General features: G+C 36.1%; 2 protein-coding genes across 2 annotated transcripts; one reads left to right on the top strand and one right to left on the bottom strand.

Moving 5' to 3' along the window:
* The first annotated feature begins 4162 nt into the window (after positions 1 to 4162).
* Positions 4163 to 11486, top strand: LOC104226109 (branched-chain amino acid aminotransferase 2, chloroplastic-like). The gene is made up of 10 exons (XM_009778003.2): positions 4163 to 4542; positions 4750 to 4835; positions 5838 to 6015; positions 6163 to 6339; positions 6426 to 6557; positions 7474 to 7572; positions 8099 to 8215; positions 9195 to 9290; positions 10937 to 11049; positions 11198 to 11486. Exons 1-10 carry the CDS (start codon positions 4402 to 4404, stop codon positions 11313 to 11315), a joined length of 1257 nt encoding a protein of 418 aa, XP_009776305.1. The 5' UTR covers positions 4163 to 4401; the 3' UTR covers positions 11316 to 11486.
* A 4702-nt stretch (positions 11487 to 16188) lies between these two features.
* LOC104226108 (protein CROWDED NUCLEI 4-like) lies at positions 16189 to 22287 on the bottom strand. The gene is made up of 8 exons (XM_009778002.2): positions 21764 to 22287; positions 21192 to 21401; positions 20861 to 21114; positions 19727 to 19997; positions 19535 to 19618; positions 17932 to 19448; positions 17633 to 17795; positions 16189 to 16698 (listed from the first exon to the last, which is right to left on the bottom strand). Exons 1-8 carry the CDS (start codon positions 21965 to 21967, stop codon positions 16585 to 16587), a joined length of 2817 nt encoding a protein of 938 aa, XP_009776304.1. The 5' UTR covers positions 21968 to 22287; the 3' UTR covers positions 16189 to 16584.

Raw genomic sequence — 22287 nt, 5'->3', positions numbered from 1 at the left:
CATTAGCTATGTTGGGTGATTTCGGGGTTAGGGGCGTGTTCGGATTATATTTTGGAGGTCCGTAGCTTATTTAGACTTGAAATGCCGAAAGTTGAATTTTTGAAGTTTCCGGTTCGATAGTGAGATTTTGATATCGGGGTCGGAATGGAATTCTGGAAGTTGGAGTAGCTCCGTAGTGTTAAATGTGACGTGCTTGCAAAATTTCAGGTCATTCAGATGAGGTTTGATAGACTTTTTGATCGAAAGCGGAATCTGGGAGTTCTTGGAGTTCTTATGCTTGAATATGATGCTAATTTGGTGTTTTGATGTTGTTTTGAGCATTCCGAAGGTTGGAACAAGTTTGAATGATGTTTTAGGATTGGTTGGCATGTTTGGTTGAGGTCCTGGGGGCCTCGGGTGTGTTTCGGATGCTCAACGGGTCATTTTTGGACTTAGAGAATTGCAGATTTCTGTTGTTGTGTTGCAGAGAAAACCTTCATCGCATTCGCGATGATGTCCTGCGTTCGCGAAGGTATGGACCCTTTGGTCTTCGCATTCGCGACATGGTCCTCGCATTCGCATAGGGTCCGCCAGTGTAAGCTACGCATTCGCGAGTGGACTCTCGCGTTTGCAAAAGAGGAAGATTGGCTAGTGGATTTTTGTGCATCGCGTTCGCGACAATGGTCATGCATTCGCGAAGAAGAACGCGTATGGGCAGAACATAAATTTCAAAATCGAGGGTTTAGCCATTTTTGTCAAAACTAGAGTTTGGGAGCTCGGATTTAAGTGAAATTTTGAGGGATTTTCAGAGATATCAATTGGGTAATAATTTCTAACTCCTTTTTTCTTATAACCCATTAATCTAAACGTGAATTCATCATCTAATTTCGGATTTGGGGTGAGAAATTGAGAAAAATTTTGGAAAAGTTCTTAAGCCTAATTTTCAAGTTTTGATTGGGAATTTAACATCGGATTTGGATAATTTTGGTATGGTTAGACTCGTGAGTGAATGGGGGTTTATAATCCGTAACTTTTACCTGGTTCGGAGACGTGGGCCCAGGGGACTTTTTGGGCAATTTTCTTAATTTCGCGTGTTAGCTTCGAATTAATTAGTGGAATTAGTTATTTGAAGTTATATTTACATGATGCAATTGATTTGAATAGATTTGGGTCATTTGGAGTCGAGTACTCGTGGCAAGAGCGTGGTTTCAGGTTGATTTTTGAGCCGATTCGAGGTAAGTGGCTTGTCTAACCTTGTGGGGGGGAACTCCCTTTAGGATTTGGTGTTGTTGATATATGAAATGCCTTGTGCGTGAGGTGACGAGTGCGTACATGTGCTAATTGTTGAAAAATCCTGTTTTCATTAAGTAACTATAACTGTGTTTTTCTTCCTTGTTATACATTACTTGCAATTTAAACCTATTGTTAGATTAGGGTAGCATGTCTAAATGACTTAATTGCTTTATTTGTTCAAACTGCTTTATTTGAATTATGTGCAGCGTGCTAGGTTAGAAATACCTGTTTTACCTTGGTAGGAAATTGGATTGAATTGAATATTCCCTGTGTTGCTGCTGTGCGTTTACTTTGGGACTACGGGACGGTATCCCGGGAGATCCCCCTATTTGTTTACTTTGGGACTACGGATCGGTATTCCGATAGATCCCCTCCTGCATATTTATATTTGAGACTACGAGACAGCACCCGGTAGATCCCCTGTGCTGGATATTTACTTTTGGGACTACGGATTGGTATTCCGGGAGTTTCCCCTGCATCTTTATGATTCGGACTACGGGAATCTTTATGAATTCGGACTACGAGACTGTATCCCGGGAGATCCTCTGGACATTTACGTTTGGGACTACGGGACGGTATTCCGGGAGATCCCTTGTTGTTATTTCTGTGTACTGTGTTAGATTCCTTCCGTGTTTTTATTTGTTATAGACTGTTAGCACTTAAATTATATTGTCGTATTCTATATTGTTTACCTTGTTTATTTCATCTATAATCAGTAGGGCCTTGACTTTCCTCGTCACTACCCGACCGAGATTAGGCTTGGCACTTACTGAGTACCGTTGTGGTGTACTCATGCCCTTTCTGCACATGTTTTTCATGTGCAGATCCAGGTTCTTCGGCTCAGCCCTATCATCCTTGAGGCGAGGCGATCCTTCAGAGACTTCGAGGTATATCTGCCGCGTCCGCAGACCGAGGAGTCCCTCTCAATTCTCTCTTGTAGTTACAACCCTTCTGTATTTACTTTGTTTTAGACATTCTGGAGTTAGAGCATTATGTAGTATCCTTAGTTTGTGATTTCATGAGATTTCGGGTTTTGGGAAGTTGTCAGTTTTTGGGATCTTGTATTAGTATATGCCGAGGGGCATCTTAAACGCTTTTATATTTGCTTATCTTCAGTTTTTATTAGTTTTTTCCGCATTTTTATCTCTTTTTCCGCAATTGTTAGGCTTACCTAGTCATAGGGACTAGGTGCCGTCACGACAGTTCACGGAGGGCGAACTTGGATCGTGACAGGTAGCGGCAGCAGCGAGAATTGATGAGGAGATAAAAAAGGAAAGCTAATTATTTATTGGGTTGTGCGGGTAATTAGTTGTAATAGAATAGATATTTGATATAATTACTTTTAAAATGAGTAATTGCGAATAATTACTTTTGATTAGGTGGGTATATAAGATAGTTTTCCCCTTATTAAGTCCACCCTTAGGTCATTTGGATTGAGAGACTGGACTAGCAATGGCCTTTTTCTACAACTACAGCACCAATTCAGAATCAGGCTCGCTTTGCTTGTTTGATTTTTCTTTGTTTTTCTGGTTTTTTCAGTAGTTTATATGGAGTTCACTTTTTTTGTACAAGTTATTTCATTCCACTTTTCGTACAATTCTTTTTTATGAATACAAAGAAATGTCTAACGAAATTGGAACACACAAATAAAGTATTACAAAAGAGCTAAGCTTTAAAGCATGAGATGTCAGCTATTGCAATACTTAAGTAAGTTTTAATTATTTGACTTCAATCTATGGAAAAACACTGTATTGGTAGCTTATTAGGAGAAAATGTAAAAATTGCAGGGGGTGTCATATTTGGTCGTCTCCATTTAACCTATACCTATTATCTTTTTAAAGTTTTAACTTGTACCTACTGTTTAAACAATTTCAGGCTTTTTTTTCCTCCTCCTTCTCCTCCTTCGTTTTCTGAATGCTGAAGATTGAGTATTGTTATGCGTTCTAGCCTGATGATTCATATATATCTGCTTGTCCCATTATGTTCAGTTTAGTCTTATATATTCGTAATAATTTAACCTCTTAGATTTTTTAGCCTTACAGGCACATTAGTTTTTTGTTCTAATTTCTTAGTAGTAACTTGTTTTCATGTCGAAAATATTTTTCATTCTTTTTTAATCTTTAAAATGAGCAGCATCAACCGTTGTTAATCATGATCTATTAAATTTATTGTTGTTTAGAACTTCAGCTCTAAGAATGCTGAAGTTTAGCAAATATAAACAAAAACTTCAGCTCTAAGAATGCTGAAGTTTAGCAAATATAAACAAAAACTTCAGCTCCTAGAATGCTGAATTCAGCAAATACAAAACAAATTTCAGCCCTGAAGTTCATCACAAACAGAACAAAGCTTCAGCTAAAACATGCTGAAGTTCAGCAAATACAGAACAAAGCTTCAGCTAAAACATGCTTCAGTTCAACAAATACAAAACAAAAGCTTCAACCAACACATGTTGTTGTTTTATTGAACTGAAGTTTGCCATTTGCACTATAAACTGAAGTTTGCGTGATTGCCTTTGCAAGTTAGGCCAAACTTCATGCAAAAATATCTGAAGTTTTGCTCCACTTCAGACAAAAAAATTTGCTACTCCAGGCCCGTATACCTGAAGTTACGCGAAAAATAGGTACACTTGCAATTTTTTTTACAAAACGGATATAAATTAAAAAGTGATTCAAAAAACGAGTATAGATATAAATGTGTCGGAGAAAATAGTATTGAGCCTTTACTCCCGTGATTGTAAAAGGCCCATACACCCCAGTTGGCCCGCTGAAGCATCTGGTGATCCGGTTCACTTAAAAGATGGACCCCCACAGCCTAACCGACGCCTATTTCCAACAAATAAATGCTATAGACTTTATATAATACATGTTACAATTATTAGCTTTTTGAGGAACGGCCTGATCCACCCGTTGTACATTTAGCATGTTCAAACTAGGGTTTAATAAACCATAGCACTAATTAATTTTTATGATTGGCGTGGTCTAGTCAATATTGGATAGATATGTAAAAACCATAGTCACCAAATATAACACTCAGCAGGCACATTTTTTATCAGTCTTTACCAAAATACATCTGTTAATTTTCGACGCCGGAGCAAGGAGGCCGTGCATAGAGATAACACAAGGATAATAAATGGAGAGCGCCGCCGTGTTCGCCGGCCTTCAGCCTAATCCCGGCCGCCATCACCACCTTCTTGCTCCATCACGAAGTGCTACTAAGCTTCTTCCTCCTCCTTTCACCGATAAACACCATTTTTGTCCTCTTCCGCTCAAGGTTCTTTTTTCTTTTCTTCTCAGCTATTGAAATGTCGTTTGCTCGTGTATTTCGATTGAACTTGTTGATGTTTAACGGATACGTGTTTGTATGTTGTTAGCTAATGTGTACGTGGCTTCATAAATCCGTGCATGCCTATGGTTTGTGTTTAGATTGGCTCATTCGTGTAGATTTGGTTAATTTTGTGTGTTGAAATTTGTATTGCAGCTTCAGAAGCAGTCGCATTATGCTTCTTACATTAATAATAACGCCATAAACAATGGAAATACACTTCGTGTGGCTTCTCCGGCAAGGTATTTTTGCTTTTTTCTATCGGCTTTTATTTCTTTTAATTTTAGGATTCAGATGTCCTGCTCTTAAAGCATATATACTGAATCGTTATTGTGTTGTCTCGTGTGTGTAATTGGCAATTACTACATTTATAATGGTGCATGACCGTAGAATACTCTAGATTAAGGAAATAGAATATCAGTTTCATGTGACAAACTGTTGATAGAGAATTTAGAGAACTATTCGGTCTTGTCTGTTCCCCATCTGCATTTAGGTACCTACATTGGGCAGAACCTGGCAACATGTAGAAACTTTTAGGACCGTTCTGCTCTCAGATGCATTTAGGTGACAACATAAATTACACAATGATGCTACTTCTCTTTTGCCACTTTTGCCTTCTTCTATACTCATGATTTATTAGAGAGAGAGAGAGAGATCGAACATGGAATATGTTAGTAACTATTTTCTTGTCCTTTCACACAACCAGTGGTGGTAGTAATTACGCTATCAACTTATGTAAAAAATGCTCACTACTATGAACTAGTGACACATGACCTGAACAAACTTGCATAGAATCTTATATTTTCAGGGGCTTGATAAAAACAATAGTAATTCTTTTACTTTCAGGGGGCTTGACCTTAAAACATTCTACTTAGTTTCCTTAACCTTAAAACTCTAGCATCATAGGCTAGTCATTCTAGATGTCTAAACTTATACGTTTTTGAAGAACAGAAATGCCTTAACATGTTAATCAATTATCTGAAGGACAACGGTGTCATGGAATGCTATTTACAGTGAGAAAGGGAAGTGATTACTTCCTCCAATGCAAGTACCATCAGAATGCATCAATTAAAAGAGAAAAAAAAACAACTTCATGGTAGAGCTCGCAGACTTAGTCAAATGCAGTTTCCCTGTGGGTCATACAGTTATTTAATTTACAGACAATCTGTGAAGTGGTCTACATCCTTCGCATTACTTGTTTATTGCTATCCACATAACTGATAAGATCTTTGTTTTTATAACAGCAACATAACATCTGAATTAGCCGACATTGATTGGGACAACCTTGGGTTTGGCTTTATGCCTACTGATTATATGTATGTCATGAAATGTTCTCAAGGTGAAAACTTTTCTAAGGGTGAATTACAGCGTTTCGGTAACATTGAATTGAGCCCATCTGCTGGAATATTAAATTATGGACAGGTTAGTTTTTACCCTTTTGTATTATGATAGTATCTCACGAAACCTTTCTTATTCTTAAATATATTTCTTCTTTGTTATTCATTTGAATGGTTACTGATTCACTTCATGTGTCAGAGTCACTAAAAATGCTATTGGAAATATTAATAGGGATTGTTCGAAGGTTTAAAAGCATATCGAAAACATGATGGCAATATATTGTTGTTTCGACCTGAGGAAAATGCAATGCGCTTGAAGATGGGTGCTGAACGCATGTGTATGCCTTCACCGTCTGTTGAACAGTTTGTGGAAGCAGTAAAAGCCACTGTTTTAGCAAATGAAAGATGGGTAATGTGTTACTTCTCTTTAATTAAAAATTATTTTATTGAGTGACTCGTGCGCCCACTAAAACCTTTTTTCTTTGCTTACTTCAGATTCCTCCTTCAGGAAAAGGTTCATTGTACATAAGACCTCTGCTTATGGGGAGTGGAGCTGTCCTTGGTCTTGCTCCAGCTCCTGAGTACACATTTCTGATTTATGTATCTCCTGTTGGAAATTATTTTAAGGTATTTTTTTCTGGATTCTTTTGTTTTTCTGATCCATACCTATTACTGGTTTTAGTGTACCTTCTCTTTTTAGTGCTTGCTTCTGCCAATAAAGAAACTAGTTTCTGCATGTCAATATTCGAAATACAGCTCAGACTATTAAATGTTTGAAATGTAGTTAAACTATCTTTATTATTTGATAATTGCTAACTGAGTATCATGAGAAAAGCTAGAGTTACAATGTCGGACTGGTTTCAGTGTATCTTCTCTTTTTAGTGCTTGCTTCTGCCTATAAAAAAACTAGTTTCTGCATATCAATATTCGAAGTACAGCTCAGACTATTAAATGTTTGAAATGTAGTTAAACTGTCTTCGATAGTTTGATAATTGCTGACTGTGTATCATGAGAAAAGCTAGAGTTACAATGTCGGAGTGTAAGTTATATCAAAATAGTTAACTTTTACGATGATATATCTCATTAGTCATTTGAATACCTTCTACTAGCTATAAGATCTTGAAACTTTAGTGTGGTATATTAGTCCTTGACATGATGGATTTTAGCAAATAATTTGGGACTGACAAAAGGGGAGGTATCTCAACAGCAGTTACTGGAACAACTTAGATACTTATGCACAAGTAAAAATAAGTTACTATTTTTTTAAATCTTTTGAAAAGGAATGTAAAAAAAATTGACTGCAAGACAATCTCACAACCTAAAACACAAAAGAGGATGGCGTCCATGGTCCAGAATTTAGAAAGGACTGGAGGATTGTAGTTTTGTTGTTGATTATCAAAGGTTTGAAAAATAAACATGAAAAATTTACAACAAAATTTTACAACAATCATGCTTATTTTTCAAACCTTTTGATAATCATGTTATATATCAGGTCCCTCTCTCTCTCTCTGCTCATCTCTTTCCCTTTTTTCTTTGTCCGCAGGAAGGTTTGGCACCAATAAATTTGGTAGTTGAGACTGAAATGCACCGCGCAACCCCTGGTGGTACCGGAGGCGTCAAGACTGTTGGAAATTATGCTGCAGTAAGCTATCCTTATGGAGCTTTAATTTATTAGAATATTTGTTTGAGTAAAGCACAAATTTATCTGCCAAACGCCTTAATTGTAGCCTTAGTTACATTTTCTTCATAGAGATTCACAAGAATAAACATCCGTGAGTTCCCCACTCGAGCTTCTTTATTCCTTCTTTATGTCATCCTCATGTTTTTGTATTTCACAAAGATATGATCAAATATTTTGCAATTAGTTTTCCCCTTACACTTCGATATCTCTCTAACAAGTTTGTGAAGTCATTTTCTAAGAATTGTTGGAATTCTTACGCAATTGGCCTAACTGGAGCTCCTTCATGTATTTTGGACTACACATGTCATTACTTCACATGTGTCAAAGGTGAAGAACATTAATCTATTGTTTGCCTACACATATGTAAAAAGAAATGCGAGATGGATTCATGGGAAGAAATGCTACTTGCACAGTTCACTAATTGTTGATATTTTATCAAGTTTGCCATCCTTGATGATTTATTTTCATCTTTGGGTTTTAACTGTAGGTTCTGAAGGCACAGAGTGCTGCTAAAGCAAAAGGCTATTCCGATGTTTTGTACCTCGATAGTGTTCAGAAAAGATACCTAGAAGAGGTTTCCTCTTGCAATGTCTTTATTGTGAAGGTATAAAGTCAGGCCAATATTCCGTGTCCTCCTTGTAAGATATTTTGCTAGTGGTGCCTGAATGAGAATGTGATACTGGTTTTGTAGAAGTAATCAATGACTAAGAACTTTATTTTCGATAATGAAGACAAAAATTTCTTTCTGAATCTGTTCTTGCAAAAAATTCTCTTATGCCTTTTACCTTTATTCTTTTTGTCTTAATTATGAACATGTGGATTTTCTGCTAATAGATGGACTTTTGTAATATCTTAGCTTTTCAGTTATCACAATCTTTTCATAAGTTTTGGTTCTTGTATTTGAAAGTTCAACCCTTGATACATGCGTTCTATTTTTACACTTAGACTTGGTTGTGTAGAAGATAATGTCTTATTAATATGTGAGCTAATATTTTGTGGATTTGTTAATCAATTTAATCTTCTGGTAGTCTAGAGAAGAATTGTCTCTATTGATCACCCAAAAAAAAAGAGATCTTAGGATTCTTGTGTGCAAAATCTTTTTCGACTTGCATTTATCTACACAAAAAAACTTTTTTTTTTAAAACTTCCTCAAAGATTTGCATAGGACCTATTATTATTACTCCCTCCGTTCCAATTGTTTAGCATTATTTCCTTGTTATTCTCTTTTAAAAAATTGGTATATTTTTTAATATTTGGAAACAATTAACTTTAAATTTCATTTTATCTTTAATAAGAAGCTTTTATAGCCACAAAAATGTGATGGCATGTTTAAGACAACTAGTTTCAAAAATCTTATAGCTACACAAATGTTCTTTAAGACCACAAGTTTTAAGATTCCATTTTCTTTTTAACTTCGTGTAAAACTATGCCAAACAAATTGGAACAAGGGATTATTTTATTTATTTGTTTGTTGCACATGGATATATGTAACTATGAGTTCTCTGAACAATCTCTTTACTTAAATCGATATGAAACTGTCATAGTAATGAAGGCGACTATGTTATTTGATACCATGTTTCCAGGGTAATCTGATAGTAACTCCTGCAATTAAAGGGACAATTCTACCTGGTATTACACGAAAGAGCATAATCGATGTAGCTCTTAGTCAAGGATTCGAGGTACCCCAGTTTGTTTTCAACGTAATATGCTTGCACTTATGCTAATGCTGGTTTTGAATTCTGTTTATTTTTTGTGGTAAGTTTGTTTCATTCTTAATTTATTTAGTGACTGTCATATAAAAATATTAAGATGTTGTTTGGTAGACCTTAGGAAATTGACCGATGCTTGATTAAAATTATCACAGAATTGGTAAACTAAGTTTGGATTGGATCTACAAACTAGATTTGTTTTCCGACATTTCTGGGAGTATTTTGCCCCTGGCTGGTGGTATTAAAATGCTCTGATTATTCTCTCTAAGTTTGATGAAAAAGGACCATTTTATCCCCCAATACAATTATCATTGATGATCTGTTTTTCCCAATTCGCTTCTTCCTTCTTCTTCCTCTCAGCTCCAGCTATCCGCATTCTCCCAGTGACCTCCTGTGAGTGTTAACTACCCCAGCGACTATCAGCAACCATCTGGTCACCAGGTCCCCCCTCCTCCCCAAAACAATCCCCTTACATCAGTGTCTTCTCCTTTGTCTTCCTTACCTTGTGCCGGCACTGCGCCTCCCCGAATCCATCTTAGTCACCTTGCTTCCCATCTCTGTTAGTCATCCTTCCCATCGCTCTTCCTCTCTTGGCTATTTCTTTTTCTTATATTTGTTCATGAACTTTCTCCTTTTTTTCTTAGTTTTCTTTTTTTTTTTTTTTTTTGGGGGGGGGGGGGGGGGCTTTTTTCCTCTTCTTTTCTGCATTTTCTTTTCCTTTTTTCCGAGGTGCCTTTGTTGATCCAAGACCCCAGGATGCACAACATGCTACCGAGCAACCCATAATAAGATCCCTAGTCTTAACCCATAAGGAAGATTCAAACTTGTTATGTTATATTTTCGATGAACCATAGTCTAGAAGACTCTGAAGCATTGGTTTTTTTTTTTTTTGATGAAGAAGGCTCTGAAGCATTATTGTGGTTACAAAATCAAAATGACGATATAATTGAGATCCGTGAAACTAATACCAGGGAAGCTATTATGTTTTCAATGAATAAGCATTAGAAATATTGAGAATTGAACATTTGAATGAAGTGAGACACTTAAGGAAGTGTTGGTGGTGAATATACTTCATAGAGAACCATGTTTGCCATTAGAATTCCACTATTTCACGTATACACCTAGTATGCCGGGCTTTCTCATCACATCGATAAAAATTTACCTTCACAAAAGAAAAAAAGAGGTGAGACACATTAGTATCAAAATGTCTGACGTATCATTCAAAGTTAAGCAACCAAAACACTGATTTTCTGTTGCTTAAATCACCTGGGTAGACATCATTTGTTTTGAATAACTCTGACTTATATGTGTATCTTCTTGCTAGTAGGATGTTAAGAAATTCCTCTTAATTCAGCTTACTACAATAAGTCAGCTTTTTTCTTCTACCTCACCAAATTTTTGCCAAGGTCACTTGGAAGATTAGGTTGCTGGTGACTTGTGTAATAACAAGCATTCAGCTTATTGTTGAGACTTGAATTTTTGAAACGAATGTGCAACGGCTATGTTCCTTCTAGTAATTATGATGGATTTGTGTGGTGTTAGACTAAGTTGGTATGCACAATAGGGCTTTAACTGTCGCATCACTACTATTCTGATACCATGATGTCAATTTGTAGGTTGAGGAACGACTGGTGTCCGTGGACGAATTGCTTGATGCTGATGAAGTTTTTTGTACGGGAACAGCAGTGGTTGTATCTCCTGTGGGTAGCATTACTCGTCAAGGGAAAAGGTATACATATATTTTTTGGTTTGGTTTTGTTTTGCCCTGCTGATGATGCATCAAATGATGTTTCCTGTATATTGATTGTGTCGATGTGTGATTCTAATATATGCGCATCTATACTTGATATCAATTCTTATTGGAGTTACTTTTGCAGGGTAACATATGGAAATAATGGGGTTGGTCTTGTGTCTCAGCAATTATACTCTGCACTTACTAGCCTACAAATGGGACTCACGGAGGATAGGATGGGTTGGATTGTCGAGCTTAAGTGAGCTTCCAATCAAGAGTAGTATTTTCTGTTGGTGCAAAAAAATTTAACTTGGAGGTTTTCAGACACTTGTGATCCAGAGTGTATCTTGATTATTCATCCCATGATCCATGTCAAGTATATCTGTGTGTTTGATATGTATCCTTCATCTATAAATAGTCGTTTCCACCCAAAATTTGCTGATTACTCATAAAATTTTGTTATTTCGCAAAATCACCATCATCTGGTTGTTGCCCAGTAAATAACTTTGTGTCAGAAAACGTCATAAGGACACATACCCATGGTTATGTGGAAGCTAGAAGAGGACACTTAATTTAAGCAAGTTGGAATTTCGAGATCTTCCTACTGAATTTTTTATTACCCCATTAGGTTTTTGCAAGAACAATGAACAAGGGAAATTAATATTATATGGCCTATAATGAACTAGCATGTGAAAGGAATAGTGTGGCATATTCCTAAGAGTTAACTTGCGGCGAAGAAAGACCAACTTGATCTAGCAGTGAAGGAGCTCGCTGGATTCAAACCCAGAAATATATTGATTGAATGTTGATCTGTTGATCATTAGACTATCCTACATTGACATTGGTGAACCTTGCGAAACTGCCAAGTTGGTACATGATGAGCATTAAACTTAAACGATTAGATCGCTCTCACCGCTCATAATTAGCCTTATCCTCTGGCATACTTGATTCCGTCGGAATAGGTGGTTCTTCCATACGGAGTGCTATGTCCAGATCCGAGCACCCTTAAATGAGAAGGACTTTCTCCTTCCATTCAGCATAATTGTCACCAAAAAGCATTGGAATTCGAGTATTCTCATTAAAAATAGCAGTAGGAAAAGCGGTAAAGACTACAAAATAAGGATAAACATATATAAGTTATGAAGTACAATCCATCAAAGGTGAATCACGTAAATACCGATTCTAAGTAAATTCTAGACCTTCATGTGGATAGAGGTTGCAACCCATGCATAGAATTTATATTACTTTATTAGACTAGTAAACCAAGATATACAAAAATTAGTCTGTACATGTGGGCATAAGATTATTTTCAACTTAAAGGTTTACTATCTCATTCCAATTAATCTACCAAAAAATTACCTCCCTGTAAGGACGGGTTACCAACTTAATAAAATAATTGAACTAAATAGATGTCATTATAACTTTTAATCACTAACTTTATGTGATTAAATAACTCAATTTCCTAAATACATGACATAAAAAAAAAAACTCAAAATGACATCTCAAAATAATAAACTTTAATAATCAACCTAACAAAATGTTGATTAGCTCCAAAAGGGTATACTGGATATAAGCATGACGCTACATTTTCCTAAAGATCAATTCTTATAATTAAAAAATATTATAATAAGTTGAACAGTAGCATAATTGTAGAAAATTTAGCTATTCGTTTCTTATAACTTACTTAAGGACAAAACCATACAAATTTGGTGAAATATGAAAAGGAAACTTCAGAATATTAAGCATAATCATGGGCTTAATTAAAATGTATTGATGATGTGATAACCAAAGACAAATAAATTATTATCAACACACTGTGAATATTAGCACCGTATATTTAACCCATCGTGATTTAGTTACTAATTAAATACCAAAAGTTGATTCAATTCTTTAACTATTGTCAAACATGGAACTTCCTAGTCATGCCACAAACTTGAGAAACTAGATCATGTCAAGTATTCATATAAACAATCAAGTCAAAAGATTGTTTTGGCCAATAAGATCTTCTTGTCAATGTCAAAGACAGAATCTTGAAGAAAATCAATGTTTACAAAGGCTAACAGAAAGAAGGCAAATCACGATTACTCATAGAAGGTTAACAGTAAGAAGCGAAAACTGTTCAAACAGAATACGCAGTAAAGCCAAAAATATAAAGAAAACGATTTCATCAAATTTAAGCTTCTAAAAAAAAAACTTGATATGTCGGCACAGATATATATAAAGGTCACAGACTTTATGAAATCAACGCTGAGCAAAACTATAGTTTTCTCTGTAGACTAGAGACCATGTTATATGACGGCACTTAATGGTAGACAATATGCATAATCATTATCAACAGATACTGAACAACACAGCTAAAAGGTTGGCTCTGATACCACGATGTAGAATTTAAACACATATGCAGAGCCACCGCAACGGAATATTAATAGGAACGTACCTTCAGCCATGATTGTTCAAGTGATGTGGAGAATTGCCTTGGAACAACCTTGACAGAAAACCTAGAGCCTTCTAGCATGTGTCTATCGTAGGATGTCAGACTGATGGAGTCACAGGCATATTTATAGGTAGGCTAGGGACTCTTAGGTAAATATTTTAGCCCTAGAGACTTCTCCATAAATTACGGTTGCCCTAGGGACTCTTAATAAAAAACTTTTCTTTCCATCAAAGAAACTACCATATATACATAACCACAGAATATTATCTGATATATTATTTCCTTTGGGAGACAAGGTAAATAATTTATTACCTTATATGTGGGCCACACTAGAAGTCTCTAGAAGAGATGGTAAACTTCTAATACTGTATGATTTGCGAGTACACAATGAGCAGGTTATTCAGTACGCACTCGAAGGGTAGTTGGCTAGTGGCTGCAAGTTTCCCTGGGAATTTCCATAAAACTATTAACAAATAGGTAATTCCGTAGACGTAAACAAAACTTGAGACATGGTCATGAATTTAATGTGCAATTTACATTTTCTTTTAAATAATAAAATAACTCTATAGATCAAAATCTCATAGCAAATTTTATGTTCTTTTTGGAGAACAATAAACGTAAGCTAGCTAGAATATTTGCCAACATTTTGGTATAATGGAGAGTTTTTGACCAATATTGTCCCTTATCTTTAAGGGTAGGTCTGTTTTGTCCCTCAAATATGATTTTGAGCATCTTTAATCCCTTCAAATATGATTTTGAACATCTTTAATCCCTTAAGTATGCCAAAGTATAACATTTTTAGTCTCAATGACATAATTTGTTTAAAAACTAACGACATTATCTTGTGTTACTCATGTGACACTATAAGAAGAAGACCAGCAGTAAAAGAAAAAAGTCATTCACATTTCTCCCAACTCGTTCACGAAAAAAAGCTTCCTGAAGTTCCCAACTTCTTTGAGGAAAAGTCATTCTACTGTTCTGCAAAATGGAAAAAAGGATTGTATCAAACTTTCAAAGCAATAATTTAAAGCTCAACAGCACAAGAAAATATTCCCATTTTTCTTTTCTTTGGAAAATAGTCTTCCCCGATTTCTGACTAGTTTCCAAGAAGCTGCTCTTAGTTCAGCCTTTTTGTATATCTTCTAAAACTCCTCAAAAATACCTCACATAGAGAATCCAAAAGAGTAAAACTACAAAATCGTAGTTTCGAACTGCAATCACAATGGGGGATCGTCCTGATCCACAGTCCCAGCAACCAATTGGTGAGCAAAAATAAATTCAGTTTTGAAATATGGATATCAAAATCAATTTTGAAAATATAGAAACCAAGAACTAATTCCATGATCAATTTACGGGGTTGGTTTCGACACTCACCGTCTTTTTAGCTTACTTATCGAAAATGTTAACCAACACCCACTAATTATACAGAGCTGATTAAATTTGAATGTTTAAAGTTGGAACTTTTACTTTTAAGAAATTCGTTGATTTGTTTCAAAAAGAAAAGTTGAAAGTTGAAAAAATAGAGATGTCAAGATCACTTCGAGGATATTATTGCAGCAAACGAATAACCAAATTGAAAACGAGCGATATTTTCAAGGTTAAAATTTTAGGAAATGTTACCTAAAAAGGAGGAACTACAACAATCCATTGTAATCCCTCAAGTGAGGTTTGGGAAGTAGGATGAAAGCAATAAAAAGGATGAACTAAGTAGGCATTTGGACATAAGAATTGTAAAACTCAAAAAAATGGTAGAAAATTTTTTTAAGTGAAAATGGTATTTGAAATTTAGAGTTGTGTTTGGACATAAATTTCAGTTTGGGTTGTTTTTGAAGTTGTGTGAGTGATTTGAGTAAAAATTTCGAAAAATAACTTTTTGCAATTTTTCAAATTTTTGAAAATTTTCAAAATGTATCTTCAAGTGAAAATTGAAAATTTTATGAACAAACGCTGATTTCAAAAAAAAGTGAAAAAAAAACTTCCATCAAATTTTATGTCCAAACGGACACTAAAGTGATAATTTATGTCACCCAATAAAAGGAGAGGGAAAGTTTTGGTTCAAAGGGATAGACCATTAGTTTTTAAACAGATTTTGTCAGAGATTAAATGTGCTCTATTTTAGCCTACTTAGAGGTCGTTTGGTATAATGTATAAGAAGGTATAAGGGGAGTATAAAAATTTAATACCACCTTAATATTCTGTTTGGTTAGCAAACCAGGTATAAGTTATTCCGGTGTTAATTTTAGTACTGGGATAACTTATACCTTATAGAAGGTGGGGTAATTAGCATCGATATAACTTATACCTTCTTTTTAGAAATTATGCAATTGTCATTCTTAATATAACATACCAAACAATGAATAAACAGCAATTCCAGCATAACAAATCACAACATAACTTATCACAATATAACTTATACCAGTATAAATCGTATTCCAACCAAACGACCCCTAAAAGGATTAAAAGTGCTCAGGGTCATATTGAAAGGATAAAAATAAACCTGCCCTCAAAGATAAGGACAATATTGGTCAAAAGCTCAATCCCTGAGAGAGCCATCTACCTCATTCCCCCGATATCTCGTCTTTGCTTAAGCATCATGCATATGTAAATGATCTTATTACATACATGGGGAAGATAATGTAATGAAATAGATCAACCAAATACTAGAACACCTTGGTCTAGAAACATGGGGAGACAAGCACAAATAACTCGAATTCACTACTACATAATCCCCAAAATCTCAGTACTAAGTTGCATTTACCACAATAAGCAAACCAAAATAGCAGACGACACACAAACCACTTTGATATAATGTTACTTACAATCATAGCTCTTTGATTAAACACTAAACATTCACAACCATACCTATTCTAAAAATTGCCATTTACAAAAATACTTAAGGGCATGAGTTAGCCTGAAACATTTACATGTTTGGGAAGAACAGAACGAGTCACCAAACATGGCAGTAGAGTACCACCAATCACAATCAGTCGTTAGCTTGAAAATTTTTGTAGGAAGATCTGAAAGTTTGAAATGAAGAAAAAGCGAACAGCAAATTATTTAAGGCTCAGGTGCTACTCTTCTCACATCTGGCAATCTCACTACTTCCTCTTTGCCCTAGTCCTTCGGGATCTGCCTTCAGGCTTCCCGTTTCGATCTGATTCCAAGCTATCATTGTTCCCCACCTTCTGACCACTTTCCTCAGACAGAGTCTCCTGCAGAAGCATGCCTTTATGATTCATCGAACAGAACGTGAAAAGAAAAAGGTAATTTGGCGAAATTCTCACAAAAAGAAAAAGGTAATATGGGGAAATCATCACCCTAAAAAACATAATTTGGGAAGAAGAGAGGCAAATCAAAAACTAAATTTTCAACAGCCACAACCAAGACAACTAGGATAACCTCTTCAATTCGATGAGACCAGACTCTTTACCATACTCTCTTCGTCCCAATTAAAATGTCCTAATATACTGGGCAAGGGAACGGGTATTCAAGTGAAAGTTGGAATTTCGTTGTACTTAAATATGTGAGGGTCTAAAGGTAGAAATATTAAATTTGTGAAAGATTTCAAACTCTCTCTGGTGAGAAAATAGGCCCCACGATAACATTTTTATGGTAGGATATTGAAAAGGTAACTGATATTGAGAGAAAAGATTCCTTTCTATAAGAGTGGACACAAGTTTCAGATAACTCAGAATAGAATCTAGGACTAATAACTGAGACAGAAGAATACACCTACTTTTAATGCATACGACAAATTAGACTTGCCTCCTAAATGCATTGCATGTACATTGAAAAAAGAGGATACATGCACTGCCTGAGTTTCACAGAATTAGAATGCTGGGTAATTATCTGAAGTTTGAAAGCACATATGATAAAATAGAAAAGAAGCTAGAAAAATGAGAGCAGCAGATAATGTGGGTTATAGAAAAGCAAAAAAAATTGACCTAAAACAGAGAGTATAGTAGAGAATCAAGACAGAAAATTACTCCATGTATCACATAATAACTAACACTACTCTAACAATATATGCAGTGTTAAGGTGGTAAACATAAAAAAATTAAAAAGTGGATAATTTTAATCATCATGAAACTGTAACAATGCTTGCATTGTTTGAACACGTATTTTTATAAAGAGAATAGAGCTCACCTGACTTCCCTCCGTGACTTTCTTAACATCGATTGTTGTCACTTCTCGAACTGTAACAATTTTATCAACATGCACAGTGGTTTCCACTGCAGCAATGGGAATTTGGTCTGGTGGAACTTCCAAGTGTTCAACTTCTGGTGCGTCTGGTGCTGTTGATAATGGACTAGAAAGAACCAGACAACAAATAAAGTCATCAGACCAATACTCACTATCAACTTTAAAACATACAGAAGGGAAAGTGGGATAACAGAAAAATATGTGCCACTTGACAATGTCAGTTATTAAGAGCAGGGAATTACCGTGATGCACCATTCTCGGTCGATTGAGTTATAAAATCCCCATTTTCCTTCCGCCTTTTGTTACTTTGTGTACGATCTAGCAATGTATCAGCACATCTCTTAAGCCATGAGAATGGAGTAGAGAGAGGAGAAGATGAATTGTCGTTCTCTTTCATGATGGAAGAAATATCTTGTCTAACACCATTATTATAATTCCCATTCGGACCAACATCCAGCACTGAGGGATGCTTCGGTAACCTTTTTGCAGAATGTTTATGTTCAGTGGATCGTAGATCAGAATATAACTTTTTGGGTGTGACAATACGATCTGGAATAATCTTAACATCCTCCAATTTCTTTAACTGCTCAATCCGAGCAAGAATCTCCTCCCTATCAGCATGAAGTAATTCCCTTTGTTTCTCTAATTTCAGTCTTTGCACCTTAAGTTCTTCTATAGCATTATTTAGCTCTGCCCACTCTTTGTCCCTTCTCTCACGATCCAAATTGATGTCTTTTCTTTCAGCATCTAGTTTCTTCAACTCCAGCCCAACATGCTCCAATTCCTTCTCCACAGTCTCCCTCTGAGATGCAATATCCTGAAGTTCTCTTTTCTTTTGTTCCTCAAAGGTTTTTTCCCTTTCCTTTAGGTCAGTCTCTATTTCTTCACGTCTTTTTTCAATGCGGTTCTCTAGCTCTTTCTTCTGCATCTCAGCATCCAACAAAAAGTTTTCACGTTCTTTCTGAATTTTGCTAAACCATTCTGCACGCTCACGCTCAATTTCATACATGAAGGCTTCACGATCACGAGAAAGTGACTCCAGATTTTGCTTATAGTCTTCTTGAATTGCATTCTTCTCTGCTTTCAAGCTGTCACGGCTATCCTTAAGAAGCTTAGAAATGGCTATCCTCTCCTCAGCCACACGTTCAGCTTCTTTCTGCAACTCTTCTCTTTTCTCATCAATTACCTCCCATTCAGTCTCAAATTTAGCTTTCTCTGCTTTCAACCGATCTGCCTCCTTTTCAATCTCTTCCTTCTCCGCTCTAATCATATCAATCTCTTGCTTTAGCCTTGTTTCCAGAATCAGCAACTCTTGAGTTTCACTTTTCATAGCCTCCACATTTTCTTCCTCATGGTCGATGCATTTTCTTTTTTCATCCAGCATTTTCGCAGAATTTTCAAGATCATTTTTCATTTTGTTAATTCCTTCCCTTTCTTGCTGCAGAACTGTTCTCTTCAACTCTATCTCTTTTTCAGTAGCTTGGAGGTTTCTTTCTTTTTCCTCAATAACATGTAACCTATCTTCCAACTCTTTCTCCTTCTCAACCAGTGTTCTTGATTGAATCTCCAAATCGTGTTCCTTGTCAGCAAATAGGTCCTCCCGATGCTTAATATCCATATCTTTCAACTCCCAAGCCCGCCTCTTGGTCTGAATCTCATCTTCCACCAATTTTCGTTTTGCTTCCAACTCAGCCTCGATAGAGGAAATCTTAGTTACTAGTGTGGCCTCCTGATTAGCCATAACCTGTTTAACGCCAGCCTGCATGGTTCATCAGAGTAATAAGAAAACAAAGGTATTTCTCAGTAAAGGATGGAAACATAGTTTTCTTTAGTGTCAAAACTTACGATCTCCTTGCTTTCAAGTTTCCCTTGCAATAACAGTAGTTCTTCCTCTTTCTTGGTAAGCTCGCATTCCTTTTTTATTACGGCCTGTGAAAAGACACAACTATTGCATAAATAAATTCTTCAATATCTTTAATCTGAAAAGGCTAATATACATAATAAGCAGAGTGTAAAAGAAGAGAGAAATAGACTCACTTCCTCTCTTGCTGATATAGACTTAAGTTTCAGCTCCAGATTGTGCTTTTCCTCATTCAGGGCTTTAACGTCATTCTCCAAATTTAATTTAGCATTGTCTAAGTCTTTCTCGCGTCTGTTCAGTTCTTGAGATCTGTTAAATATAAAATCTTCCCTCTTATTGAGCAAAGCCTGAGCATCAAGTAACTCTTCCTGCGACCGCTGTAGAGTTTTCAGCCTTTCAGATAAAGATTGTTTCTCCAGATGGATCTCTTTCTCTTTAGCTTCACAACTGACAGATTATAGAAAATGCTAACTCAATCATGTGCATGAGGAAAATAATAGCACGTGTGCCTCCATAGAGGATATTATCAAGCAATTATCTTTTCCTACCTAGAGTCCTAGACTACCTAAAATATGATCATTCCCTGCTAGTTGAAAGGAATGAAACAATTGAATCCTTTGGTGTGGAAAATTCAAATAATTACAGATATAAGTGTCAAATCATGAATGCAGTCTATCCCTTACTTTTTAGAGATAAGATAGAAATTTATTAATCAACTAACTTCAGAACCAAGTGGGTACTGCATGATGACAAAATATATATGACTTCCATTCCTTTAAGAAAGCAACTAATCTATGAAGTCCAGTCCACAGTCAATTATTTACATAAAGTCTTCCTACACCAAAATACATATTCTGTAAACATCAAATTTTTCAGAAGACTAAAGTAAATATTTATCCGCAACAAATGTCTATGCTTTTTTTCTAACCACACTGGGCAGTCAATCCTATAAATAATACTTCAAAGAGAATAGCATAGTTTCCTTTTCTTTTCTTTTTTCTTAAAACCCGAGAAATCCGCTTTCCTAGATCAGGAATTCGGTGGATAACGGGCACATCCCTCTACCCTTCTCCACTTAAATAGCAGATGTGCGTCTACCATACATCCCGGGGCTGTACTACCTTTGCCATTGAAGCAAAGTCCTGGCGAGCTTGAAGAGAATAGCATCTTAGTGAACAAGGTACAATACATGCAAGCAGTTGAACCTGAGTGGTGTTTTCACAGTCTTAACAACTAGGAAAACATGAGCTCAGCACACATCAAACCACATTACAAATAGAAGAACATCCTTATCAACTTTAAGCACATACTCTGACTTAAATGATAATGTCTGTCTCCTAAGATCATCTTCTCGTGCCTCAACTTCACGTAATTTTCTTTCTGCAGTACGCTGAAAAAGGCTGGCTTCTGCTTCCAAGGATTCTGCTTTACGCAACTTTTCCTCTGCATCAGCATACTTCTTCTGAGCATCCTCCATCATGCTTCGTGCTTCAGCCAATTTATTCTCAGATGCAACTTTTGATTCAGCACATTCTGCTCGCATCTCATGCAACGCTTTCTCAATCTGTTTAAAATTCAAAACATGTCAGCAAGATAACAAAAGAAACAACTTGGGGAAGCAAACAAGCGGAGTAAGCATACGTTTGCGACGCATTCTTTCTCAATCCCAAGAGCTTTCTTCAGATTATCTTCACGTTTCTTAGCTGCAACCTCATCAGCCTGACGTGCAGCACGTTCGCGCCTGTATAAGAGTTCAGCTGACTCGGAAGCTGCTTTAAATTGCTCATTCTTGGAATCCCACTCGTTCCTTTCCAGGATGAGAAGACCCATCTGATATTGATGGTCATACAGCTACATCCAGTATAGAGATGCAATCATGAACCAAGTTGGCCAATAAAGGTGCGATATAAACTTTGATATTTATTTCATTCAAGCAATATTCCTAAAGGGACATAAAGAACATTACTAGAATGGAACTTGGGTAAATTAAACAGTAGGTATGCCTCAACAAAAACGAGTACATATGACAATACTATGATAGTAATAAATTCAGCCGCCCCAAAAAAAGAAAGCAAAAAAAAAAAAAGACAAAGCAGAATTTAAGGGGGTATATCATTAACCAATCAATACGCTGAGCCTTAGTCACAAACAAGTCGGGTCTAGTAATAAATCTTTAAAACGTAAAATAATAAGTGTAAAATTAATTAACAGACCTCAGCTTCGAGTTTGGCAATATAAGCAATAAGAGCTGCTTTATCTCTGCGTTTAATGGAGTCCTCATCAAACCCAGCTTCACGCAGTCGCTTCCATATGACTTCATCTGTCAAACTTCTTGAACTTGAAACCCTACCCGACACCGAAAGAGGCGTTCGATTCACCGGAGTCAAAGCCAGTCTCTCTGACCCAGGACTTGTCATTCTTGATTTCTCTACACTTTTGATGAAAATCAAAGATTCAACTTTTTCTTAATCAATTTGTTGAATTCTTGCCTAATTAGCCCCTTTACTTTCCCCTTCACAAGAACAATGCAGTTGATGGTATTGGTGGGAACTTCACACAAACTTTTTCTGCTTTCTTCTTTGCCTTTTTTGCTATTTCTCTCACTTTAACTCACACTTGCTTTGTTGGCTGGCGATTCTCTCTCTATGCAAAGTGGACTTGGCTGCTCCACCGTTTGACGAGTAATAATAATCGATTTGAAGTCTCTTGAAAATTGTAGTGGTTTTTTCTTTGTACT

Source organism: Nicotiana sylvestris, chromosome 2 (genome assembly GCF_000393655.2).
Source record: "Nicotiana sylvestris chromosome 2, ASM39365v2, whole genome shotgun sequence".
NCBI lineage: Eukaryota > Viridiplantae > Streptophyta > Magnoliopsida > Solanales > Solanaceae > Nicotiana > Nicotiana sylvestris.
This window is presented reverse-complemented; position numbering and strand designations above follow the sequence as displayed.

Coding starts and splice junctions, on each gene's coding strand:
- LOC104226109 (XM_009778003.2), top strand. CDS start 4,402: ATGGAGAGCGCCGCCGTGTTCGCCGGCCTTCAGCCTAATCCCGGCCGC. Junction 6,340..6,425: donor TTTTAGCAAATGAAAGATGG/GTAATGTGTTAC, acceptor TGCTTACTTCAG/ATTCCTCCTTCAGGAAAAGG. Junction 9,291..10,936: donor CTCTTAGTCAAGGATTCGAG/GTACCCCAGTTT, acceptor GTCAATTTGTAG/GTTGAGGAACGACTGGTGTC.
- LOC104226108 (XM_009778002.2), bottom strand. CDS start 21,967: ATGACAAGTCCTGGGTCAGAGAGACTGGCTTTGACTCCGGTGAATCGA. Junction 21,115..21,191: donor AGAAAGAATGCGTCGCAAAC/GTATGCTTACTC, acceptor AATTTTAAACAG/ATTGAGAAAGCGTTGCATGA. Junction 16,699..17,632: donor AAGTCACGGAGGGAAGTCAG/GTGAGCTCTATT, acceptor ATGCTTCTGCAG/GAGACTCTGTCTGAGGAAAG.